The 27,877-nt window shown below is 40.8% G+C and overlaps 2 protein-coding genes and 1 long non-coding RNA gene across 10 annotated transcripts in view; 1 reads left to right on the top strand and 2 right to left on the bottom strand.

Annotated features, from left to right (window-relative positions):
• Positions 1-2,707, bottom strand: part of STAU2 (staufen double-stranded RNA binding protein 2) — a 150,606-nt gene extending 147,899 nt beyond the window's left edge. For 3 of the 6 annotated variants that reach the window (XM_053395843.1, XM_053395842.1, XM_053395841.1), the window contains exon 1: positions 2,571-2,707. The gene's annotated coding sequence lies outside the window, so the exon portion shown is untranslated. Of the gene's footprint in view, positions 1-2,318; positions 2,503-2,570 lie in introns of those variants that run through there. The other 3 variants (XM_053395837.1, XM_053395840.1, XM_053395839.1) reach the window with 3 other exon arrangements.
• On the top strand, positions 1,871-16,495 carry LOC128417351 (uncharacterized). Of its 2 annotated transcripts, none has more exons than XR_008331441.1 (4): positions 1,871-2,112; positions 6,595-7,696; positions 10,316-10,385; positions 16,248-16,495. It is a non-coding gene; the product is annotated as an uncharacterized LOC128417351 (long non-coding RNA). The 2 variants fall into 2 exon arrangements; XR_008331440.1 differs by having other exon boundaries at positions 1,892-2,112; positions 7,500-7,696.
• On the bottom strand, positions 10,449-26,485 carry UBE2W (ubiquitin conjugating enzyme E2 W). Of its 2 annotated transcripts, none has more exons than XM_053395850.1 (6): positions 26,311-26,485; positions 18,740-18,831; positions 16,997-17,099; positions 13,898-14,053; positions 12,960-13,035; positions 10,449-11,569 (listed from the first exon to the last, which is right to left on the bottom strand). In XM_053395850.1, the coding sequence occupies exons 1-6, from the start codon at positions 26,323-26,325 to the stop codon at positions 11,556-11,558; spliced, it is 456 nt and encodes a 151-aa protein (XP_053251825.1). In that variant the 5' UTR covers positions 26,326-26,485; the 3' UTR covers positions 10,449-11,555. The 2 variants fall into 2 exon arrangements, with proteins under 2 accessions (XP_053251825.1, XP_053251824.1); XM_053395849.1 differs by lacking the exon at positions 26,311-26,485 and adding an exon at positions 25,857-25,949.
• Between the last annotated feature and the right edge of the window lie 1,392 nt (positions 26,486-27,877).

The raw sequence follows: 27,877 nt of genomic DNA, 5'->3' as shown, positions 1-27,877 counted from the left end.
TTAAAGCACTCGTAACAGCTAATCCAATAAAACTGAAACTAGGAGAGATGTCTGAAACCAAACTATTAGTGGATTAATTCAAATCAGTATGTGAAATTCCTTCAGCCTCCTTGCCCTTTCACCTTTCTGTCTCATGGTACCTCTTCTGAGTCCTCAAGCATGCCCCGCATGCTTGTCCCCAACACTGTGTGTATAATGAAAATGAGCTAAAAGACAAGTTTTCCTCAGAAAAGCTGGATTGCTTTGCTTATAGGCACTTGGGAGTATTTATAAACATTCCAGGCCATCACACCAACTTAATCAATTGGTGTCAGATCATCACTAGCACAATACAAATATATTTTTACTTGGTATTTTTCCTTTACTAATTGACTATACAACATATATCATCTACTTGTAAACATAACTTTGTATGATCTTTAAAACTCTGATCTTTGAAAACTAATCTATTCATTTACTTTCATTTCTAACCTACTCATTCTCTTGGGCATTACAACTAAATATCAGAAGACACAATCCCCTTGTTGAAGCTATGTAACTTGGGTGCAGTCAGTACCTGTATAGGAGATAACCACCTATGTAGATTGTCTTGAGCTCCATCATGAAAGGTGGGGGAGAAGTTTAAAAAAAGGAAGAAAGCTACTGATGCCTTCCTGCATAACTTTTGTTTCTCACCTTCAAACACAACTGCAACTCCATCAGATCTAACATGATAGAGTATTACATAGGTGAGGAGGTGGGCATGCCCCCCATTCATTTAGGGTTGCTGGTGGGACTGATGGGCATTATGGTTTGCAGGGGGCCAACTTATATCTGCAGAACCAATTGCAGATGCTGCCAAGCAATGGACCACTGCATTCTACATCAAGGGAAACTTACATCTTTCAAGGATAGCTCCTGTGTATGATGCTTTTTTATATACAGTGGTACCTCGGGTTACAGACACTTCAGGTTACAGACGCTTCAGGTTACAGACTCTGCTAACCCAGAAATAGTACCTCGGGTGAAGAACTTTGCTTCAGGATGAGAACAGAAATTGTGTGGCGGCGGCACAGCAGCTTAACTAAAGTGGTACCTCAGGTTAAAAACAGTTTCAGGACCTCCAGAACGAATTAAGTTCTTAACCCGAGGTACCACTGTACTGACAGGAGTTGATGTTAAACACTCTAATAAATGTAATACCAAATTGGACCTGCAGTATCTGCACTGGTTCCGCAGATATAGGCTGTTTCTCTGCAGGCCATAACTCCCATCAGTCTTGGTGGGCCACTTAATGGTTTTCTGCCCATTTTAACAATTGTATTTCACTGTGTTAAATGATGTATTACTTTTAATTGTATTTTCATTGCTATTTTTGGTTCTTACTTTTTTTGTATTCTACTGTATTACACTTTTAACTCCATAGAATTCAAATTTTAAAACAGTAAAATACAATAAAGTAGTACAAAAATACAATTAAAATCTATATGAAATGTGATGGATGTACCATTCCCGTCTTTTAACCACAAATCTACAGACATGCCATGGGCCAACTAAATGAGGCTCACAGAACACAGGTGGCCCAAGTCCACAGTTTGGGACTCCTTGATCTACATTGCCCTGAGCCTCTTGGAGAAAAGGCAGGATACAAATATAAAAAATGTTCATTGTTAAAATAATGGCCCAAGGCATAGTACAAACAAAACACGGCTACAACAGAACACAAAATCACATGGGTGGGAGACGATGATAGGACAAGAGATGCTTTAAGTGTTCAAGTAATTTATAGGCGGTGCAAGTTGCAGTCAAATGAAGAATTCAAGCCATGCTTCCTCAGGTCAGAAGCCTCCTGCCTAACTCCACATTAAAGGATGAACCATGGGGATTAAGAAAGTGGAGAAAGTGGTGAATCAAGGGTTCCCTACGCAGTCCCTGGACTTGGGAATGAGCTATGAAGATCAATACAGCTTCCACTAGGTGCCGCAGCAACTGAGCCAAAAAAAAGTCACACCCTCTCTAGGGACAGCCATGGAGGAGTAGGAGGAAGAAGAAGAGTTTTGGAGGTTTTTTAGCTTTTTTAGCTAAGCAATGAAGGGGTCCAATAACCAGAGCTCTGCGGCCCAATAGAAACAGGTAGGTATTTATATAAAGTGGACGGAGAACTTGTTTCCCTTTTGGGAGTGGGGGGGGCATCCCTTATTTCAAGGCACGTCCATTCCAAGGAGGAGGAGGAGGAGAGCGTTGGGTTCTTTCTGGCTGCTCAGGCGTGCTCTTTTATTTTGTGTTTGTTTTGCCTTGCGAGAGCAGCACGCTGCTCCCCGGGCGGCCGTCCCTCTCACCTGTGCGCCTCGTCCGCCCCGCAAGGGCGACCGACCAGGGTCAGGACGACGACGACCGAGTCCCCGACCCGCCCGCCTCCGGGGCAGAGCGGGAAGGAGGGCGGCAAGGCAGGGAGGCGGCTCCTCTCACGCCTCGGAGGCTCCAGCATCTCCCGAGCCCGGCGTCAGCCGGTGCGCTCGCCTCTGCTCCCCCCCAGTCCTTCCCGGTGTCCCGTCGGGGCCCGTCCGGGCACCCCCCGCGGCCTCAGTTACCTGGTTCCCAGGGACACTTTGGAGACGCCTCCAACATCGGCAAACACTAAAGAGAACTGACCCCGCCGCCGCGCCTCGGCCGCCGCCGGCCCCAACCAACCGCTCAGCCACCCCCCCGCCGGCCGGCCGCGGCGCTAGGCCCGCAGCCGCCGCGGCCTGCTCGCCGGTGCCGGCCGCAGAGCCACGGCCTAGAGCTCCCTGGACCATCCCGCTCCCGGGCCGCCGCGGCGGAAGCCTCCCCGCGCGCGACCCCCGCCGCCGCTCCCCCCCTCTCCTGGCGGCGCAAATGGCCCCGTCCGCATCCCCTTCCCTTCGCGCCGCCCGAGCGGCGGTGGACTCGCCGCGCCCCCCAGCGGCAGCTCCGGGCACCGCAGGGCTCTTTCCGATAAACGTCGCTTGGGTCCGCCGGGTTTGTGGCCCCCCGTGTGGCGAGCGCCGCGGGAAGGAGCGGAGCGGGGTTGCGAGGCGCCTGACGCCACTCGTTGCACCTGCATCGGATCCGAAACAGGAGCTCCCCTACAGACGGAACGGACTGCGCTGGGTTGTTCTTTTTTCTTCCTCCCCCGCCCCCCCCTCCCAATTGTATCCAAGCCTTTTGAGGATCAGGCTGTAGGCAAACTAGATTTACTCTTTAAGAAAAGTAGGTAGTTGGAGGCTGGAGGTTTCAAGGGCTCAACCCAAAACAGGCTCCCCTCAAAAATAACATTCTGCTTCAGCAATTAGTTCTCCACTGTATTTTGTACAATTTATATTTTTATCCCACATCCTCCTCATTTTATCGTCACAACAACCCCGCAAGGTAGGTTAAGTGGAGAAGGGCAGTGATTGGCCTAAGGCCACCCGGCAAGCTTCATGACCTTTAGAATAGGGTGGCTTCCCACATCCCACCCCAAGGCTTGAACTATTTTGGCAGCAGAAGGGGAGAAAGAAAGCAAACTTACAGTAGACTCTGTGCTGAGGGTGGGCGGGCTGAGCCCAGCATCCTGATAGGGATGCAGATCTCCCCTTCCTGTTCCTCAATCAGTCATATGATCATGATGGTGATGATAGTATTAATTAATACAGCGGCGTAGTGTGGGTTGTCAGCACCAGGAGCAAGGCAAGTAATTTGCGCCCCCTAACCCGTGGATTTGCGCCCCCTAACCCTAACCCCCAGATGTTGCACCCGGTGCGGCCAGCCCCCCCTGCACCCCCCACGCTACGCCACTGAATTAATAATTTTATTATTTATACCTGAGGGGGCATGGGGAGGATGTCTTTCTGTCTGTACTGCCTGCTCTCGATGGGGATGCACTACCCTAGGAGCACATCTGTGCTCCTGGTTTCAACACTGTCACTGGAGGCTCAAGTGCTTCTGGGTGCCTTGGACTTAGTGGCTTGAAGTGCCTTTTTCCATCTCTAGCTGCTTCACCAGCCATGGCCCCATTTGGGCAATGATGACTGGGCCATGGTACACCAAGCTCTGATGACTTCCAGATTGGATTATTGCAATGCGCTCTACATGGGGCTGCCCTTGAAGATGACAGGGAAACTTCAATTGGTTCAAAATGAAGCAGCCAGATAGCTAGCTGGGACATAACCCCCATTTTAAAGCAGATGGATTGGTTGCTTGTTTGATTCTAGGCCCAACTCACTGAAGTGTTTAAAGCCCTCAACAACTCATGTCCCAAATTCCTGAAAGACCGCTTTGTTTCCTACAGACCCCCATCCCCATGTGTTAGGATCAGCAGAGCGGGTGATAGTAAATTGTTTGAAAGTGTTTTTAACACTGTGTTTTAATTGTTGCAACCCTCTCTGGAGCCTTATGATTAAAGGTGGGTAACAATACATGTTACTAAAGTTGCATGTAGAATCAAATGACTTAGGAGGACTAGCCAGGGGGCTGCTGCCATCTTTCAGAATCTGATATATGAGGCAGCCATCTCACACTCCCTAATGGTAGTGCTAGTCTAGAAGGAAAGGGCTTGACAGAAAACTGTAATCACCAGGACCTAGCTAATGACAGGCCACTCTGAAGAGGCCAGGCCCTTGTATTGTCTCCCCCACCCAATCTCCAAAGTAGTTCTAGATATTGCTTCTCCATCACTCTCTCCTCCATCAAAACCCAAACTTTGCCAAAGTACCGTATTTTTCGCCCTATAGGACGCACTGGCCCATAGGACGCACCTAGTTTTTTTGGGGGGGGAATAAAGGGGGGAAATTATCCCCCCCCCCAGCTGCGGATATCTCCCTGAAGCGCGGGGCGCTCTGCTTCGGCGCGTCCCATGCTCCGGGCAAGCAGGCTGCTATCCGCAGCCTAGGGAGCCCTGCGGGAACTCCCGTGGGCTCCCCAGGCTTGCTGATAGCTTCCTGAAGCCTGGAGAGCGAGAGGGGTCGGTGCGCACCGACCCCTCTCGCTCTCCACGCTTCAGCGAAAGCCTGCATTCGCCCCATAGGACGCACACAGATTTCCCCTTCATTTTTGGAGGGGAAAAAGTGCGTCCTATAGGGCGAAAAATACGGTAAGTCTTCAACAAAGAAAAGCTTTTGCCAGCCACTGTGCCTGAAGGTGGCAAACTGACAAACAATGGAATGGGTGATCAATAGGTTTTTGGGGAATGTATTGATCCTAACAGTTGTATTTGAAATATCGTGTGCTCACTACAGGTAAATAAAATGCTGTTGTGCAAGCACCACATGCTCACCATTTTATAAATGTCTGCTGAGCAATGTGACTCCTACTGAGAAGTGCAGTGCTATGTCCAGTAATGGACCTGTACACGAGGCTCTAGTGATGACTTCTGATGAATGTGTGCCAAAATATAACTTTTGCAGAATTAATCGAGTCTATGTAATTTTAACAAACAAATCCATGCATTTATTAAGAGCACTTCTAAAATAAATTTATTATGGTGATACCTAATTAATTTGCAGAGCAGACACATGGAAATCAATGGACTTAAAATTATTCAAGACTACATTGATTTCAGTGGGCATGCCTTCCTCCTCATTTTTCAATTCATTGTAGGTTTGTCCTATTTGATAGCATTGTGTTTATAAAATAAAGAGCTTTAATTCTATATTTAACTTGCTTCAGTACTCTTGCCCAGCCATACTTTCAGATAGCAACACTGTAATTTCAGTTATGTGACTTTTTTCCTGAAGAAAACACCTCCCTTGTTTTTCTGTCACTGCTATAATTCCTGGTCTTCCAGACTTACTTGCTGAACCACACAGCTGAGAAGCATTTAGTGGACAGAGAGAAGCCTGATAACATGGGTCCAGTTGCAGGCATTAGGGCGTCATTCTCAGTAAACATATTTCTTAGGCAGACTTGTAGCATACATTATCACTAAAAGCCTAAAAACAATGTAAGAATATGGAAGGTTATAATCCAGCTTGTTGCCTTTGCTGTGTATCTCCTTCAGTAAAGAGAACAGGTCCTAGGAAAATAACAAATATGGACTCTAACAAAGAATATCTTTTTAGCACAGCAAATGATTGCATAGATATCTGCATACCTGCACAGATGTAGGCAATTTATGGGCTTTTGTTGACACGAACTATATCCTTATTCCTGAACAAAATTAGAGTTCTTAGTATTGAAGTTGTCATCCTTGTAATTGGCACCTAGACAGAATTGGTGCTCTGTTTGAAAAAGTACTTTATTGAGGAATAGGAATGTTTCAAACACAGATAATTTTGTACATAAAGAAACAGACTACATCTCAATAGATTAGTTCAATTGTTCTACTTGCAGAAAATATCACAACTGAGTTGACCTTCTAAAGAAAGGATTTTTCAGTGCAATTGGACAATTTACACTGCAAACCTAGCCGCACGTATCTGAGTGCAAGCCCCGTTGAAATCAGTAAGACTTGCTTCTGAGTAGACATGGTGAAGATTACACTGCAATTCTACACATAATTACTTAGGGGGTAAGTTCTATTGCACTCGATGGAACACCATTCTGAGTATGTATGAATGGGATTGCACTTCGTGAAACATCATTGACAATAGTCTAATTATCTCTTCCTTTCTCCAGTTTTACGTTCAAAAACATTCCTAAAGGTTTTGAAGAACAATGTTTTCATAGCATGAATTTTAAACTGTTTTATTATTGACCAGAACAGACAAGCAATTTTACAGTTCTACTGCTTAACTGCTGCTTTTCTGCAAGTATACCCACAGGGCATTCAGTACATTAATGAAGCCGGCACTAGATAAGACCACCAATTAAAGTGAAATCATTTGCTTACCACCTCATGCTTTTTAACCCCTACAAAAGATGTGTGTCCTCCTGCAGTTTTAAGGAACACACCCAATTCAAAAGGTATTTGTTACTTCAGACACGTTATTCTCAATAATTCAGTCTGCATGCATGCTGACCCTCAGATGCAAATTGAGATTCTATTTCTCTTGAATTGTAAACTGCTCCAAGTTCTCTTTAACTTGAAGAGACACTTCTTTAAAAAATATATGAGTTGATGTACTTAAAAAGAAGTTGAAAGGAAGATTCAAGCGGATTAACTTCATTGAAGGGGCTTGCAGGCGTATTAAAACTGCAAGAACCAAAGTTCAGATAAAAGGTACACCACAGGTTGCACGAAAGGCATGATGTCCAAGAAGATGTCAGTATAGTTAACAAGTAGAGTCTGTCAAGGATGCTATAAAAGAAAGTCTTCATTTGAAGGAATGATAATGTAGGGCAAAGCCAGGACTGGGTGCACAAATTTTGGCAAAATACATACAAGTTGACAGGCAAGTGGGGAAAGGGAATCTCAGGAGCATATTGTTTAAAAACATTAAGAAAGAAAACAACTCATTTAAATGTATCAGAATCAGGAAATTAGCCAGGGAGTTGTTTGGATCTTAGAGGGCAAGGGGGGTAGGGATAGGTTGAGAGGTAATACAGAAAAACTGAACAAAGTATTTGCATCTTCACTGCAGAAGTGGAAAGGTGGATACTATATATGGACAGGTTTCTTTTCCTGAGGAGTGAGTGAATCTGAAGGACGGAGTCAAAGGTGCCAAGAGAAGCTGAAGGAGTTACCGACGAGTTAATGATTAGCAAATCTCCGTGTCTGCATATCATACAGGAAGAGATCCAGGAAATAACTGAATAGTTATTTTGATGTCTGTTCCAGGTAAATTTGGGTAACGTATTATTAAAGCTAAAATTAGTAAACATATATAAGTACAGTCTTGCTGCAGAATAAGGATGGCTTCTGTAAAGGAAAGGCATGCCTTACCAATATGACAGATTTCTTATGAATCCCAAAAAGCATGTGAATAGGGTAGAATTCCAATGTGAAGTTAGCAGTGATTGAGTAGAATTTCTAAGTAAATTTAGCAGTGACAGGATAAGAAGGCAAGTCCTTGTATGGATTGGCATCTGCTGTGCTGGTATAGAGCAGGAAGCAGAGAGGAACAGACAGTTTTCACAATGAAAGGTTAGAAGTGATGTCCCGAGATGATTTGTATTGACACAAATGGTTTTAAAATAAGTCCTCTGGAGATAGGGATGAATAGTGAGATGGCCAAGCTTTCTGATCACATCAAATTATTCCACGTGATAAAATGAAAATAGATTGTGAGGAGCTCTAAAAGGACTTCTCCAAACTGGGAGAACGGGCATAACATAGCAAATGCAATTCAATATGAGTGCACATTGGGTCAAGAGCTCCTAACTTCACCTATTTGCTTGGTGTGCAGCAACTGTTAAAAATGCAAATTCCATGCTAAGGAGTTTCAGGAAAGAGATATGAAAAATTTAAAATTCAGTATTACGTCTTATATAAAATCTATGGTTCAACCACATTTAGAATAGTGTGAAATGTTTTGGTCAGCTGATTTCAAAAAGAGCAACCCAAAGCTGGGGAAAGGGAAGCCAAATGATCAGAGGCTGGAGCACCTTTCCCAAAATAGAAAGCTTAAGTGTCTGTGTAATTTAAGTTTAGGGCAAAAAAAGCTGATTAGCAGGGAGAAATTAATAATAATAATAATAATAATAATAATAATAATAATAATAATACCCCACCCATTTGATGGGTTCCAGCCACTCTTTAAAATTAAATATGTGTGCAGATAAAATGGGTAGAAATAAGCTTTTTTCTCCCACTTCCATAACACACAAGGTTATCCAATGGTATAGATTAGCAGAACATACACAGTACATATTCATGGAATTTGCTGCCATAATATATGGAGATGACCAGCAGCTAAAATAACTTTGAAAGATGTTTAGACAAGTTAGTGGAGGATAGGATTGTCAATTGCTACTAGTCAAAATGGAATATGCTACCTCCAGGTTTGAAGACAGCAAGTCACCAGCTGAAAGATGCTGGGGCTGCAACACTAGAAGTGGGTTATTGCCTTCACGTCCTGCTTGCTGGCTGGCTAATGCAGGAGGTGGGATGCTGGATTACATGAGCCTTTGGTCTGATCCTGCAGGTCAATTCTTATGAAACAATTTTCATTGCTGAAGCAAGTAATTTCATCCAACACAAAAGCAAGTTAATTGTTAATATGAAGTCTTATGTTTGTGATTGCCTATTCCTGATTTAAATTACGATTAATAGTATTTTTAGATAACAATCAAGTTCTTTGAACATAGTAGTAGCGTAAAAACACCCAGATACTTAATTTTTTGTTTAGGAATTTGTATTTAATCCATACTGTGATATTTATATAAATGAAAATATGTGCATGGATTGTTTTTAAGAATGGACATTAACATCCTTTTAAACAATTATACTGTAACATAATCCACAGTGTGGGAACAATTACATTAGTCTTTTAGATGGACAAAGTAATCTAAAGTTTCAGATCTATGAAGGTGTTCCTTCACTGTGAATTAAGAGAACAGATTGACATGATTAATTATGTAAATCTGCTTTACGGAAGAAAAAAACAGTTTTCCAACATTCCTTAGATGATTTATGCAAATATGAAGATGCTGATTAAATATTCAGTGGTTACTGCTCATGCATACTATCAGTATGTATACATCTCTTAATGGATTATTATAAATTAATTTACAAGTAAAAATATAGGATAGGAGGAAATTATAAAGAGATATACACCTTCCAATCCCTCAGTATTTTTTTTTTGGCTTGAACAGAAATTGAAGAGTGATACTTCTCATTTTTTAAAGGAGGACTATGAACATCTACATACAAGTTTATACCCACAGCATCTATTCACTTTTGATTAAGAAGCCAATAAAGTTTCCCTCAAAACAGAAAACATAACAATTTCTTGTTTAAAACAGCCCTACCAAATTGATAGTTTGTAATTCAGTGCCAATACAGAACACTTATTTTCTTCCATTTGACTTGTACCCACCCCTGAGTTTAATGATTATATTTGTTTTAAATATTAGAGAAGATACAGTAGTATGTACATATCTATAAAATTTGTAAGTTACAACACAGCAGTAAAAAAAAACGCTAGAATATCTTCAGCCAATCCTAGTAGGTTCTTTTAAGCTAAGCTGACCTGGTTCTTACTTTAAAAATCAAGTAAGAGTTGTACTCAATTCAGACATTCATTTATTGACTACTAGGTTTGATTTTCTTTTTAGTGCAATAAGGCAACATTAAAAAGAGCTTTGAAATAGAAAGTTTGCATATGTGTAAAGGTAGTAAGTTTATAAAAGACACATCAGTGCTTCCTAAAAAGACAGCCTAGATGCAGTATCATAAAATTACACAGAGGTGAAGAACAATTCACTATTGTTTAACAATTGTTTTTCTATATAAAAGGTAAATCTAGTTGTAGGCAGATCTTTGAAGGAGAAAACCTGGAAAAATTGCTATGGCTGTATGGGACAAGGTAAGAAAAATATACTTTTGTCTAAACTTAAATAAAAAGATCCACACTTTTTTGTCAAAACAGTTCGTCTCTGTCCAAAATGTATTTCTTCCTTTATAGTACAGGATTAGAAGACAAGATAAATGTTTACAAGGTAAAGAAATAATTTACAAGAAAATATCTTCTGACAGCTTTTCAGTGAAAATATTGTTTTGTAACATTCAAATATGACATACAACACAACAAAAGAAACAGTGAACTCAAACAAAAAAATTCAAACGTATAAATACATGAAATATTGTGTAGGCAACAGGGCTCATGCTGAAGGCTAGTATGAAATAACAGTGTGCAATCTACTTGGAAAACAGCTCTAGTGTACATATTAACAAGCCCAATCATGGACTGCAGCAAATTCAGTTTTGTCACTGCCGTCTGTTCCCATTTTCAGAACAAAGTTTGCCTTGATTAAATCACCCCTACTCTATTTTATTCATACCTTTGTTTCAGAAATATAATACACACACAAAAGGTATCCATTTTACCATAGGGCTATAACATAGTACGTACCTCTCTGCTGATATAACTTGGGGGGGGGGGGAATTCATTGTGAAAACATTGAGAGTTCAGTAAATATGCAATGATCTTATTAGTTCTTTAGCTAAGCATGTTTCAACTCACGCTGCTAGTTTTATGATCACAGTGCACAGAATCCAAATCTAAACAATTAGGTGGCTTTCAAAGTAAAAATAGGTTACTTTATAATCCCAATATACTTACAAACTTTTTATAGGCCCTATCATGCGTCTAACTTTTCTTGTGGCAGGGGTATAAGATTCCTGATACAATCTTTTGCCGGCAATGGGTACACCAAAAACCGTCAAGAAATTCTTATTATTGCACAATACATGAAGACCTGGAATTCTCCCAAAAAATTTAAAGATTGAATTCTGACATTTTCTAACACCTGCATTAATACTGTATGACTAAGAAAAGCACGTCAGTAGCATGGACTGAACCAGCGATCAACATGCGCCCAGAATGCACACCAGTAAAAATGCAGTCAAGGGAAGTAGTCTTCATTGCCTATTTGTCACTTCCAGTCAGAGGTTAAAAGTTCAAAGACTGAATGATCAAAGTGCTCATTTTCTCAGTAGGACTATCTTCTGTTAGGAGTATCACAAAATGGTGGCATCAACAAGTGTCATCTTTAAAGCAAAACAAAAACAAAATTATGTACATATATTGATGTCCAAAATCTACAAAGTTATTTAAGGCCAAAATATCACCTACCAGCACATATGGTAACAAGATCAATATTTATTGATTTGCTTGTTCAATAAAGAACCCTGTAAAATTATGAAAAACTACAGATTCTGGAAAAACAGACCACATAATTTGAACCAATGTATTGCTTTGTTCTGTTTAAATAAATTAAGGCCGATATGCAAAGAACTATGAACCAAAGCAGATTTTAGGGTTGCTTTTCCTCAAACAACAGTTCCTCCCTCTATCATTGCCATGGGACCTAGATATTCAAGGAAAAAAGGTTCAGAATTCCACTAGGTTCTTCTCTTGATCTTTCCCATCCAAGTCCAGCCACAGCAGATATTATCCCTGATAAGATACTCTGAATGCTTTTCTGTCATTACCCTCCTGGCTTGCACAGTGGGGAAGGAGATTTTGAAGAAGCACACAGGGAGAGGAAAGGGAATTGTATAAGTGGAAGTCCTTGTGCAGTTGGATACAGTCCAATTAACTGGTACCCATATATAGCATGACCAGCAACTCCTTACATACACCTAAAATAAAAGGGGACTCTTTGTATGTTTCACAACTTGGCTGGGGACTGGAAGGGTTCTAATGTTATGGCCATTCCACAGACAGAAGGCCTGTTGCACTTTGCAGAAGGGACAGAGATCCAGCAGAAGCTCCCTGCTGGTGGAAGGGGGGGAGGAACTAATTATTGCCAATTTCCCCTTCCTCCTGCAGTGTAGCCATGCAATCTCATGTTATTCCAGAGGATACCCCAACCCCCAGATTTTCAGGAGGCACAGGAAAGCAGAAATTAGTAGAAATTGCCTCGCCTCCTTGCTTCCTCTGGTAAAAGCAGAATTCCACCAGTTAGCTGCAAGCCCAGATCCAATTCAATCTCTGTGGATATCAGAGGCTTATTTTTACATAGGATACATGGGTGGCCTTCAATGAAATTTTACTCAGAGCAGACCCATTGGAATTAATGAACATGACTAAGTTAGGACTATTAATTTTAAAAGATCTACTCTGAGTAAAACTTAATTGAAAACCACCCAGGATACAAAGTGCTGCCTTATATCAAATATGATAGTACTGTGTCCACTCACTGCCAGCAGCTTTCCACAATCTCAGGCATAGGTTTTTTCTAACTAAACATGTTACTAATGCAGCAAAGGATTGAACCTGGGGCTTTCAACATAGCATGCAAGTGCTCTACCATTAAGCTATCACTCTTCCTCACATACAGTATTGTGTTCAGTAAGGCAAATCTAACCACTGTTATTCCCAGGAACTTCAAATGCTCTTAGATGCATTGCTTATTTCTTCAAGGTCAATACATACCATGATACCACCATTTTGTTTTCTTTGGATTCTTGTTACATGTTCTTACATAAAATGAATTATCAGGTGGTCGTCTCTGCAATAAAGGCCCATCAAGTCAGTATATTTCTGATATACAGTATAAGATTATACATACATGCAAAAAAGGCATTAATAGCAGCAATAAGTGAACTTGACATTTAGGAGCTTTCTTCTCCTCCAACTCTTGCCAGCTTGAAAAGTCAAAATACCCTCTGATCGTGCTGCAAACTTAATGGTTTTGAAGCAGAAAGGGTTATTTTACCTATGCAATAAAGATTCAGTGGAATAAAAGTGAACTTGAGATGCATGATAATCATGTAAGCTCTTGTCTTTGACTGTTTGCGCATAATAATTTTTTAAAACTTTCAAGGTGCTATAATTTATGTTTGCTGAAATACACTAACATAGGTTAGCATTCTAGCATTTGTCTGGATAGACAGCAAATTATTATTCAATAAAATGTTTGCATACCTTACAGTGCAATAATCTACGCACATCTACTCAGAAGTAAATCTCTCTGAGTTAAATGGGACTTTTAATCCCAAGTAAGTGCACTGGAGAGCAGACCAAGTGCATTCTGCTATATTCTGACATTCCTTTTTGTTACATGAACTAATTCAGTAACTGAAAATGGTATATACACTATTCAGTCCTAATGTTTGTTATTTACTGCATTAGAAAAGCAATTGCCTTTCTTCTACACAAAACCTTATCATTGCAGTAACAGTTACTCAACAGAAATATTTCCCCCCGTAAATATTGACTCATTTGACCTTCAGTTCCAGCATATCACTTAACTTAGAACTACTAAACTATTCCATCACACTTAGAAAGGGAAAATTAACAAGTATCAATAAAACCTCCGTTTTAGAATGGGAGGTTTTCATAGTATCACAAGGCTATTTCTAAAGACTTACCTTTTCTTTGCAGCTGGAAAGCATGCTAATAATGCTAAGACAAACTGATTGCACTGAAAGAGCTGGAGACCAGTCTTCTGTTAGAATAGATAAACAGATATGACCATTGCTATAAACATGAGGATGAATGGGAATATTTTCACCAGTAAACATGACCTAAAAATAAAATAAAGAATTAAAATATTAGCATTTTATTGACAGTATCTCTCTCTCTATATATATATATATAAAACATCAGCTACAATTTACTTAATTTGAGAGGGAAATTACACAGTTTATATACCGTATTTTTCACCCTATAGGACGCACTTTTTCCCCTCCAAAAATGAAGGGGAAATCTGGGTGCGTCCTATGGGGCGAATGCAGGCTTTCGATGAAGCTTGGAGAGCGAGAGGGGTCGGTGCACACTGACCCCTCTCACTCTCCAGGCTTCAGGAACACATCCGCAGCCTAGGCAGCCCTGTGGGAGGTCCCGCAGGGATGTCTAGGCTGCGGATAGCAGCCTGCTTCCCGGAGCGTTGGGCGCCCTGAAAGCAGAGCGCCCCTTGCGCCGGGCATACATCCGCAGTGTGGGGAGCCCTGCAGGAGTTCCCCGCAGGGCTCCCCACGCTGCGGATAGCAGCCTGCCGCCCGGCGCGCGAGGCACGCTGAAGCAGAGCGCCCCTCGCGCTGGGCAGACATCGGCCAGCCCCACAAGCTCGGGGGACAGCAGGGAGGCGCAGCGCCGCCATCCCGCTGTTCCTCGACCTGGTTCGGTTTCTCCGACCTGCTTTTTGGGGGGGGAAATAAAGGGGGGAAATTTTCCTTTATTTCCCCCCCAAAAAACTAGGTGCGTCCTATGGGACGGAGCGTCCTATGGGACGAAAAATACGGTAACTTCCATGTTATATGACATCAGTCATTGGACCAAAACATGCCTTATGAAAAGACATAATTTCAACCAAACTAAATATTCCATACTCTTATTCCTTTTCCAATTTTGGAAAAAACATCAATTACATCCTACTTTCCCTATCATGTAATATGTAGGTTTTAAAGTCTATCACTTGGTCATCCACTATGTAATAAATGGGATTTCTCTTCTTCTTTTCCACATACAATAATTCCTAAGGTATGATTTCAGATCTTCTTTTATTCCATGCACACAACACAGATTTTGCTATTTCTTTATTTTGCCCAAGATAAGGATATTGTTTAATTATCAAACTCGTTGGCCGCTTGTTACACAATAAGGCGTCCAATCAATTTACATCATATTTAAATACATGAGCAAAAGTAAAAATACATTATAACATCAACACGTTCACATAAAAACACATGCAATTCATGAAAAATACACAAAGCTTCTCCTCACCCTCAATAACAAAAGCAGAAAACTGTGGCAGCACACTAATAGTGAATAACGTCATCATGGTCTAAGAAGAAAAGGTACTGTAGTATTTTACCTAGCACCAAAAAGATGTCAACGAACATGCCAGGCAGACCTCATTGAAAAGCAGTCCACAAAAGGAAAGTCCTTAACCAGGCCCATGCAGAGGCTTGGGCAGCTGGTCCTCAGAGGGCTAAGCTGGCTTGGGGGCCCCACCAAGGACTGCTTTTTTCTTTTTGAGTTTATAACTTTATTCTAATATAAATACAGGTATGTCACAGAATATGTGCAGCATTTTTAGGTTTCAGTGAAAAGCAGCTAGCCATGTGACATATAAACTTTAATCCAGTTTGCTCCTGTTTAGCAAGCCATTTTTAAGTCACAGGCACGAAGGTAAATCTCTGAGTGCTAAGAATAAGGCATAGAGATAAGGCATGGTTCACAGTCAGTTGCTGGAACCAGGAATGCCACTCAAAATGTCAATATTACTTGCCATGGTGGATAATTAGGTGCTCAGTTTATGGCTAAACTATTCTTATTGCTCGGGAGACAAAGAACGAACAAGTGAAATCTTCAATGATCCATTGGGCAACAAATATTAGTCATAATGTAGAAATGGATGTTGTACGGGAACGTTTATGGAACGTGGATATAAAATTTACAGCATGTTATAGTTCAAGAGAAAACTATATGAAAATGGTATATAGATAGTACCGAACGCCTAGTAGATTGGCAAAAATGTATAAATCGAAATCGAATATGTGTTGAAAATATAACGAGAAAGTTGGTACCTTTTTCATATGTGGATGGTACCTTGTAATAAGGTTAAAGCTTACTGGGAGATGTTATGTTTGCAAACTACTGAAAAACTGAAAAAGATGTTTAAGATAACATTTAATTTTTAAAAAACCCAAAAGCTTTTTTTGGAAATTATGGGATCAGAACCATCTAAACTGTATATAAATTTATTTATGTATGCAGCCACAGCTGCAAGAATGTTATGTGCCCAAAAATGGAAGGAAGAAGAGGTATTGACAAGAGAATAATGGAGACAAAAGTTAATGGACTATGGAGAAATGGCAAAACCTACAGGGAGAATAAGAAATCAAGATAACCATTTTTTTTTTGAAAGGAATGGAAATGGTTTATTGAGTATTTACAAACGAACTGTAAACAGATTAACACATTGGCAGAATTAATGTAAAAACCTGCAGTTTCAAAATATATATGGGATATATATGGGAATAGATATATAAAATAATATGTTGAGATAATTTGGAGTATGCAGGAAGATGAAAAGAAATGTAAAGAACCTCAGAAAGAGGGGGTAGGGAGTTGGGAGTTTGAAATGTTAACATTATGATTGAATAATTGTTGTAATATATATAAATGAAAATTATAAATAAAAACAAACAGCACTTACTGCCAGAAAAAAAAACTATTCTTATTGCTCCCTGAAGAGATAACATAATGTGTGATATCCAATTGTGGCATCCCACTTATGCACAGAGGCCTTCCCCTTCCCCACTTCAGCCTCCTATGTAGTGCCAAAATCTGCTTCACAGGATTGGGGAACCCTCCAGAGCAGGGGAGGAGAGAAAAAGGGAAATTCCACAATATCTGCTGGAGTGGCAATGCCTTTCGCCCAATGAGTTGTAATCAATGTATAATCAACTTTTGCTACACAAGTGGTTTAAAATTGAAACTAAATATATGATAGTGTAAGTTACCTGAGGAGAGTCAAATGGATACCGACTACTGAATTTAAATAGCAGCTGAAATTTCTCCCCTTCATATAATGTTCCAGGAGCACCTTCCATGTCTACAATCCATCTTTGGAAATAAATTACACAACACAGAGAAAAAATTAGTAACTCAATATATCTAGTGGAGGTTTTGAGTTCTAGTTTGCAAGCAGCTGTTTCCTACACTGAAAAGGGTCTTCTTTTAATCTCATAGTGGCAAAAAGCAACTTTCAATGTTGAGGAAGGTCTAATGCTTACAGAAAAAAATCTTTAAAAGTCCCATTGCATGAGCTAATCCTTGGCCATGTTTAAAGGAAGTCTCTGAATTGTACATTCAGTCTACCACCTCCTGCCAGCAGAACTGTGCCTGATATCAAATTTGGACTATAACCCTTTCAAATTTCTAATAACAAATAATATTAGCTATTTCAAAGTGGGAGGGGTAGACAGGTAAATTACAATTCTAGCAAGAGCTGCTTTTGTTTAAATTGTGAATATAAATTGTAAATTACTGTCCTGATGTACTTTTGACAAAAATTATGAATACATTCATAATTAATCAAGAGCAATGAAGATTTAACTTTATTGAAAGTTAGAGGCAATAGCAAGAAATCTTTTGTGATGCCAACCCCAAAACCTGAACTTCTTATTTCATGGGGGGAAAAGGCTGAAGGGTATTCACAAAACTACCAGAACCACATACCATTCTTTTCTATAAAAAGGGATGCCCTTGTAAATCATGTCTCCAAGTGAGCAATGTTTGTACCTAAATCACTTGAAGCTGACAGCACCAGCCAGTCACCCATGCATTGCTGAAAGCAGTTCCTAATTCAGTTGTGTAAACTATGTGTACAGTTCTGAATATTAGACACCTTGATGCTATACTGACAACTGTGTCCACAGCTCCCTTCAAATAAGTCAACAAACATGAACACAAATATTTATAGAATACAGAACAATTGTCCATAGGTTTTTTGCCCTTTCACTTCATAATTATTTCAGTACCTCACATGAAAAGGTAGAAGAAAGAAAACCTTTAAAATCAGTCTGCATTCCAACTGTGGAGTTTTGTGACTCCATTTAGAATGAACAGCCCCAAAACTAGATAAAAAGCAGAACATTCTTAATTTATTCATTTAAAAATGCCATCTTGGGCATTTTTTATGGAAAGGCAGGATATAAATGTAACAAATAAAGAAAACTTCTGTAACTTTACTGCCACCCAACTATTTTGAGAGTAACAGAACAGCTCCAGCTGCTGATTGTGTGAATCCAATACTTACTATAGACTATATCCAATGCTACAGCTCAGCAGGCACGTGAGACTTCTGCAAGCACAATGAACTTCTTTCTCTCCTGTTTGCTCCCTTTTGTCAAAATCTGCTTCAGAGGGGTTAGGGGACCCTTCAGAGCAGACCTGGGGGCACATGGCCTGAGGAGAGGAAATGCAAATCCCATTGTACCAGCGTAACCCTGTGCAGTAGCACTGGATACAACCCCATATTTACACTATACCATACTTGCAAATATATTTAATATAAATGCATAGGTCAATAACTATGTATAAGTATACTATAACAAGCTTGCAAATATAATTAATGTACATGCATAGGTCAGATATTGTACTTCTCACAATTTTTTAAACAGTATATTGTTAGGAAAACACAACATCCTGCCCATTTTCAGTTTCACCTAGAAAATAAATTATGAAAATGTAAACACACTGACTGTGTAATTGAATTCTGGACACTCTTTTCATTCAAAGTCATTCCTGGCGGTGGGTCATTCTGTAAAGCCAACAGTTCTTTCTGTAGCCTCTTCTAAAAAAAGAAAGGAGGAGGAGCTTTTTAAATATTTCATAAAGAATATATTCCTTTCAGTTGTAACTGTTTGGTACATATTACTGCTGACCAACAAACAGTATTCCAAAAAGCTTACATGATACATGTCAAAAATTTATAAAAAATATTCATATCATAAAAGACTGACATGTGTCAATGCTAAGCCACTGGTCTAAACTTTTAATTCTGTATGACATTTCTGGAAACATCTTCTGAGAAGTGTAACAACTTATTTTCCTTTGGTACTATTAATTCCATATAGTGGTGTATAGCATTAATATTCAGAGTGATGAGCAGCTTCTTTTTAAAAAAATGTAGCCAAGTAGTCAAGAAATGGAACACAACCTCTGCATTGCCAGTGGAACTTGGGACTTGTATTTCACAAATAGTCACCCATACTGTATGGAGAAACCACATAAGAAATGGAGGGACTTTCCGCTTTATGGCACAGGGAGGTGGTGTTCACTGAGAGTTTTGAAGGCCCGGAGTGTGCCTAAACTATTAAACTATTGTGGCCTGCATCTGGAGAGTGTCCTTTTTGAACTTCAGTCTCTTCAGAATTCCTTTGTTACAATGAGGGCTAGAGATTTTATTTTAAAATTTATCTCAAGATTTTACTGGGTTTAGAGATTATGCAAAGCAGACTTTCCTTAATATTGGCATTCTGGCTTTGCTTAAAGGTACAGGAAGCCTAAAACAGGAAGAAAAGGGAAATACTATTAATAGATGCTGCCCTGGATCCTTCTCATACTAGGAAGTGGGGTGGGGGGAACTGAAATCCGAACCACCAACACAGCATGGTTAGGTGGCAATGAAGAGTTTTGCATAGTGATGTTAAAAAAAAAAAGTTGCCAACATTTTTTATTGTGTTGTTGCTATTTTAATTATTGTTTAATTGAAATTTTGTACTTTTTCTGTTTAAATTAACTGTTGTACTCTACCCTGGGACTCCAGCATAAAGAGTGCATGAAAATGTACATAATACCTTATAAATTATACTGCAATCCTAAACCATGTCCTAACTCTAACCAGGTCAACTCAAAAGTTTGTCCTATTTAATTCAATGGGGCTTACTACTAGGTAAGTGAAATTAGGGCTGTGCAGCTTAAACCATGGTTTGGATTGTGGTGTTAGTCACTAACTTGCAACTGAAGAACACACAGTCCTTCTGTACATTTCAGGTGCAGGCTTTTAATATGGAAAGGAACTGTACATTTTATGTCAATGAAGCAAACATTGGCAGGTTGCTACATTGTAAAAGAAATCCCCAAACATAAGCGGAGGAAGAGGAAGTTTTCACAAATTTACATTGATAATTGGTATTTCTGTTTCTAGAGAACAGTAGCAGCACCAACAGCAGTCACAAGTTACACACAAGCTGCAGAGACAAGTTTTGTCCTTTACTTATAGATATTTTTTTAAAAATGCTCAGGCTTCAGTTGTTCCCCAATGCATTCTCTTATTTTATACTGTATCACAGACCTACTCAGGAGCTACAGAAGTAACAAATGACTAATTTGTTTACTTAAAACAAGGGGAAAGAATTCAACCCCACCCGTTTTACACCCAAATTACTAGGTTATTAGCAAAAAGAGAATCTTTAAAGGAAATTAGAAGCAAAATGAATGGATTAGTACAAGTTTCTGTAAAAGTCGAATACAGTATAAAATGATTAGACAGTAACAAATTAGACACAATTATGGCAGCCTTGAAATACAGGGTCAGCAACTATGAAAACAGGAAAGCTGGAAGGTAAAAATTATGGTTATCCTGGTACATATCATCCCTTAATTTCACATGGTGAAATATCTGTGCCTTCTCTCTGCCCTGCCTCATATCTACTACATTCAACACACTTTATTCAACACACTTTATTAATAAATTTGCTTTACTTTCAAATGCAAAGCAAGGCATGATTTGTTCTCATGTAAGGACACAGTATCCATAGGGAGACAGATCCCTATAGAGCTCAGACTTCTATTTTTACCACACAGCACACGCACCCAGGTATTACTATGGAGAATGGAAGGTCTGCAAATGCCTACCATATCCCACCACCACCACGGTCACTTGAGAGCACAGTCAAAGTTGAATGGAGATATGTGATATGCACACAGACTTCCTATTCCCTGGACTGCTGAGGTGGGTGTGGGGAGAAAACAGATTCCAGCAAACCTTACAGAGATCTCTTCTCAAAGGCACTGTGTCCTTCTAGACTCAAGGAAATAGATTTTGCCACTGGAATACAATCACAGTTTTATCAAATATTTAACACTAAGCATTTTGCATATATTTAGATCATGTGTTCTAACATGCAACATGAAGATGACATATGCAGAAGTTTTTAAAGCACTCTTTGAAGTGGCAGTATAGTTTAGAACTGTTTTAAATGTGCTTTATAGTTTTTAATAATAATAATAATAATAATAATAATAATAATAATAATAATATAATAATAATAATAATAATAATAATAATAATAATAATTTTATATATACCCCGCCCTCCCCAGCTAAAGCCGGGCTCAGAGCAGCTTACAAGCAATAATAAAAACAAGCTGAATGATTACAACTTAAAAACAAAATTAAAATACAACATGAAAATATTGAAACATGAAAATATTAAAATGTAGCCTCATCGCAGGAGGAGAAGGAAGGAAAAAAGAAAGAGAGGGAGGGAATCAAATTGGCTCCAAGCCAAAGGCCAGGCAGAACAACTTTGTCTTACAGGCCCTGCAGAAAGAAATCAGATCCTGCAGGGCCCTGGTCTCATGAGGCAGAGCGTTCCACCAGGCCGGAGCCACAGTTGAAAAGGCCCTGGCTCTGGTTGAAGCCAATCTAACTTCCTTAGGACCCTCTCACTTTCAAATCCTTCCTTTAACCCTACATTTCCTGGTACACATGACTGCAACTCATCAAGCTTGCAAGTGCTTCTCCTGAAAGCTAGGCTGATGAATGGTAACACTGCTGCCATCAGGATTTAATCCTGGATGAAGATGCTGATTATTACAGAGATAGGTTGGATGATGGTGGTGAGGTTATTCTCTCCCAATTTGCTTACTGAGTTCCACTGAAGGCTTATGAAGCCAAATGGATTCCTGAAGTCCTTTTGGATTTTGCTACTGACATGCCTGGTGGTTCTGTCATGGTCCTGACTGATCCTTGGAATAGAAAAATTACCCATTTATTTCCAAACACTTATTTGTAGAGTTCGGCTATCTCTTTGGTTTCCAAGGAGTTGAGAATGTAACAAGAATACAAATATAACAGCCTAATCTGTATTCAGTGGCATCTAATAGAGCAATTCTGGGTGGTGAAACCCCTTACAATTTGTCAAGGAAGGAAACAGAAACTTTGGTGATCCACCAGCAGCTGCCAATCATAATGTTCCTCACAAAGAAACCACCACCAGCAGCGCTAGATGTGGCCATGCAACCCACCTCTGGATCTGAACCACAACGAAGCACTTCTGGCTACCAGTCAACCCCCTGGTCCTAATATAATCTGAAGCATCATCCAGTGACAGAGAGGAGGAGGAAGACTAAGAGCTGCATTCATCCCTCATCGGTAACTGCAACGATGGTATTCTAGGGGTTGTTCCAGCTTTACACAATTTTACTTATACGCAAGATGGCCAGGAATGTAACTTCCACATAAGATGCAGTTCTCCATTATGTTGAAACTCAGAGAACTGTTTAAAATATAGTTTTGAACAAGTCAGAATTTGAAAGCACGGTGTGTTCCTGTCTATTCCACTTATCTTTCTTAACACCACAGTTCACTGAGTCTAGATGTTACAGGAAACTAGTTTGTTTAAAATGAAGTGAAATTTTCTAATATCCTTCTTGTGTGCATGGAAGGGGAGGGCAAGGGAGAGAGGAATGCCTAATGACAAAACAACTCACTCCCATTCTAGGAAAGGTTATGGTTTCTCATTATATCTGAACCAATCCAAAAAGCAATGTGGTTTCACATGTCCAATTACAATGAGTCAGTTCTTGACATATGTTCCAATCCTAAACTGTTTAATCCTAAAATGTGTTCAGAGCAGAGCATAATCTCATAGTGCTACATCATATTATTAGGTGGGTATTTCATGATGCTACATGCATTTCTTATTTTCCTTCAGCTGCATTTCATTTCAGTGTATTATACATACACTGTGTGTGTACATACCACACACACACACACACACACACACACACACAAGCCACATCAGATTTTTAAAAATAGCAGTTAAAATTAATCGAGAATTAGTCACCCTAGGCCATCTAGCAAACTTCATGGCTGAATGGGGATATGTATCAATGTACAATCATGCATCCACTGCACTAAGATTAGCTTACTTCCTGCTTAGACACCACCTTCAATTGCTAGAAGTGGTAAAATAGATTATGAAACACACACAAGTTAAACTGCTGGTTTTTAAATATTCAAACATTATTGTTTTTTATTTGCTTAGTAGGAGACTTGCATGCAACACAAAAGAATAAACAGAAGTTTAGCTCTCTAGGCCAGAGCTTTCCAAACTGTGTGTTGTGACACGTTAGTGTGTCAGCTGCAGTGTGTAGGTGTGCTGCACAATGTTCCCCACAGTCCTTGGGATTGGAAAGGAGTTAGTTTCATCACCAATTTGCTTGTAAAACTGAACTGCTGTGTTGCGAAATGATGCATGTCTAAAAGTGTGTCACCAACATGAAAAGTTTGGAAAGTTCTGCTCTAGGCAATTAAACTGGTGCAGTGCCATAGAAAAAGCAGAATTCTTTTATAAATGTGGCCTCTTTGGGCAATTTCTTGCTACTAAATATCTAGTGCCCCATACTAGATACAGTAGAGAAGACCAAAGTGGCAAGCCCTCTCCTGAGATACAGTATACCCTGGGAAACAGGGAAGTGACACCAATAATTGAATGAATTACACATTTAAATTAAATATGTCATCAGATGAATTATTCCATAAGACTGAACGGAATACAAGAGTGTTCAAGAGTGCTATACAGACATGAAAGCTGGAAATGATGTTAAATACCTTCACTTGATTATCTGATCAAATTGCCTAGGGAAATAAGGTATCCCTAGCATATTATCCAAAAGTTTAATCAATACCCCTGACAGCACAGTATCCACAATAAGAAACAAGAGCTGAATTTCACAATGCCAGAAAGTTACCAAGAAATTAGAACAAATACAACACAATTTCTATTGTGACTAAAAGTAGTGCACTTTAACGATCACAGAACTGAGAAACTTGCAAGTTCTCATTCTGCAGTGTAAAAGCTAAGGGAAATGTAAAAGAAGCTGAGTGGTAGAGATGGAGTGGGGAGAACTCACAAAAACATTAATGTTCTGTGAATCCAAAAAAGGCTTCATTTAAAAGAACTATTCTCCAACTGCTCCAACGCAGTTTTACAAGTCAAGTTCTTGAAAAAAAATCGGCAAATTTAATCTCCAATCTGGTATTATTTAAACTGAATATAAATAAGGTTTAGATTTTTGTCTGTCCATCTGTTTGGAACATTAGATGCCTGTTCTGCATGTTTTGTTTAATCTTGCTTCACATAATTTAAAAATATCCTTTGTTCTTTCATATTAAAATATGTAGTTACTGTACTTCTTATATTTTAACATCAATTCTAAATTGAAATCACATACATATCGTCCTATGTTTTATATTTTATGTAGACTGCTCAGAGGTTTTGATGATTAAGCAGTATATAAATCCTTGTTTCTTTGTTTTAAAAAAAGGTGCAACACTGGATGCACTGCTTATTTCAGCTTTCATCCAAAAGCAACAGAAAGCCCAGTGGAACATTAAAAGACATTAGTATTGTAAAAAAAAAATTTTTTTCTGCACACTTCTTCAGAATTAGTATTGTAATATGTGTTTTTCACAGGCAGCCCTATTTCATAGGATGATGTACTTGTCTAAGCTGGTCAAGCTTGTAAGTCCACCTCTATGGGTTGTAGAGCCATTGAAGACAATAGGACATGGCTGATTTCAACGGGTCTATTCCGAGTACAGTGGTACCTTGGTTTACAAACTTCCTGAAGTCCGTTCTTAAACCAAAGCATTCTTAAACCAAGGTGTGCTTTCCCATAGCAGTGGGGGACTCAATTTACAAATGGAACACACTCAACAGGAAGTGAAACATGTTCTTATTCCAAGGCAAAGTTCACAAACCAAAACACCTACTTCTGGGTTTGCCGCGTTCTTAATCCAAGTTGTCCATAAACTAAGCTGTTCTTAAACCAAGGTACCACTGTATAACTTTGTCTACAAAGGGCTGTAGCCCAATACCACCACACGAGGTAATAATGATATAAATAAATGGTGCTGATTTCTTGATTTCGTAGCCTAGCATCTTTCCTAAACTGCTTCTCATGCACCATCACATCAGTAATCCCACAGAGCAGTTCTGTGGTGGGGCGAACTGCGGGACCTTTGGGTGAAGGACAGATCTGAACAGGAGATTTCACACCCAACAAGCTTGCTCTCCTTTTTGAAGTCTGAAGGACAAGGCACAATAGGTGAGAAGGGGGTGGGTGGGGGGCGGAGCGGGAGAGAAAGAGAGAGAGAAACGTCAAAGCATCAGGCAGAGGACGGCGCTACCGTCGCCGCTTTGCTTCCTAAAGCAAAACATACAGTGACTAACGTATGCAATTAAAAAAAAAAGGAGAAGGACGTCAGAATGACTTTCCACACTTCCTGACTTTGAGCGACCCCCCTCCTTAAATCATCCCCTCATGGATCGCCCCCCCCCGCCCGCCCGCCAAACAACCGCCCCGTATCAGCCCTGCCCTGAAAATTACCCTGAAGAAAAGGGAGAAGTTTAAAGGGAAACCCTGAGGTGCGACTAGACCTGTCACAGCAAAAGCCAGCAAGGCCCATTCAGCTCTCCGGCGCCGGCGCCTCCTCCTGCCTCCCAAGCAGCTGCAGGAGCAGCCCGGGCCAAGCCACCCCAGCCCTAAACCACACCTAAGGGAAGAAGAGCCGGGGGTCACGCACCTGCTGGTTCCTGGTACCGGCCCAACCTGGAGCGCGCGCACCTAGCCCCCCCCCGCGACCCCCAATAAATGTCCGGCTGCTTTTGCCCCAGCTGAGGGAAGGGCTTCCCTTCGGCCTCTCCCCAACCCCTCGCTCGGCTCCCAGGCTCCCCTCGCTCCGGCGCCAAGTTCCTCATACGGAGTCCCTCCCGCCGCTCGCCCAGGAAACGCCACAACAGCCGCCGCTTCCTCCTCCTCGCCGGAGCCGCATCCACAGAAAGCAGCGCAGCAACAGCAGCAGGGGCACGAGAGGAGAGCCGCCCCAGCGCCAACCGCCGCTCTGCCCTCCCTCCTTCCCCCGCCCGCCGGCCCCGCCGCCTTCTTTCTGCCCCCCCCGTCCCCCCTCTCTTTCTCCCCCTCTACACCTGGGGACGAAAGGACACGCCGCCCCAGCCTGGCCGCCGCAAGCTGCTCACCTGCATAGACGCCATGATGGATCCGCCTCCCTCCCTCCCTCCCTCTCTCTGAGCCGCCGGCCCGGGCCGGGAGGGAGAGAGAGACAGAGACAGAGGCGGAGAGACGCAGCGCGGCGGCGGCGGCGGCGGCAATAGCGCCGGCACCCTTTCCTCGCCTCCTCCCCCACACCCCGTCCGGGTCACGTGGGCGCTCCGGCCAGCCCGAGGAGAGAGCGCATGCGCCGGGAACCGCTGCCGCGGTCGCTTCCAAGTAGGCGAGAGGGACAGTTCCGAGCGGACGTCGAGAATTTCCGTCCTTCGAAAAGCGGGGCGCCAATGTCGGCTGCCTGAAACGGTTCTCGCCTAGATCTCCTTTTTCTCTCATTTTTTGTGGTTGTTTAATCTCTGCTTCCTATTAAATCGAAAATAAAGGCGGCTTACAAAAGTTAGAAAAACAGTTTTTTTTTAATCTGTAAGATGCCCCGAGTCCGTCTGGGGAAAAGGCGGGGTATAAATAAACATATAATTCTAAATAATAATCTTACTTAGATGCTGAGTGCCATCCTGGTGCAACCAGAGGAAAATGTTTAAGGTGAGGGTTTCTAGGGGCAACCCAGCAAAGTAAGGCAGACCTCCTACAATCTTGTCCCTGTCCTTTAGGGCAGAGGGGGAGCAGCTGTGGCCCTTCAGTTGTTGTAACTTCCATGGTCTGTAGTTGTGCAGATGATGATGATGATGATGAAGAAGAATTTAACTACTACTACTGACAATACACTTTTAAATTCTGAACATGTATTTGACCAGCACTGCACAATTAAAAGAATATTCGAGCCTGAGTCTAAGTTTACTTAGTGAAGTTCTACTGTATTCTATAAAGTTATCAAATAAGTGTACACAAGGCTACCTACTATATGGGAGCCTTTACAAGTTCTACTCATGTCACATTGCTTTTTGCAAACTGTTATATATGCTATCTTGTGATCTGAAACACAAGAATGACTAAATCCCAATTCCCCTGTTCTGCAGGATGTTTTGATTTTTATATTATTAAAAGTAAATGAGATGTTATTCTGTTTTACACTCTTACCTGCTGTAAGAAAGAAACCAGGAAGTACTGTGGTGGCATTCATATTTCTTGTTAAATATTTCTGTATATTAAAAAACTCAGTGTACATTCCAAGGAGTCTTGTTCAATAGCTTTCACCCCAGCTGTTCTTGGTCCCCAATTATATTTATTAAAAAGAACCAGCTAAACTCCATTTGGTTACCTTTCTATGGTTTGTGATTAGTTCTGAGGGACTTACTTCCTACAGAAAGCACTAAGAATTTCAGCAGTGGAATCTGATTGTATGTATGTTTTCTCAAAAAGTTAAGCCCCCTGTGTTGATTAGGGCACACTTCTCTACGCACAATTACTGAGGAATAAGCCTTATGCAGCTCAGTTGACTGCTGGGTAAACAAACACTACATGGGCCTTCATGGCTGCAGTCCTAAACATACATGGCAGTTAGCTCCATTGAACTCAGCAGGGCTTGAGTAAATACACAGAGTATCAGGCTGTACTGGCCGCCTATAATGAAAAAGCAGA

This window comes from Podarcis raffonei, chromosome 7, assembly GCF_027172205.1.
Source record: "Podarcis raffonei isolate rPodRaf1 chromosome 7, rPodRaf1.pri, whole genome shotgun sequence".
NCBI lineage: Eukaryota > Metazoa > Chordata > Lepidosauria > Squamata > Lacertidae > Podarcis > Podarcis raffonei.
The sequence above is the reverse complement of the archived record's forward strand: the minus strand, read 5'-3'. Positions and strand labels throughout refer to the sequence as shown.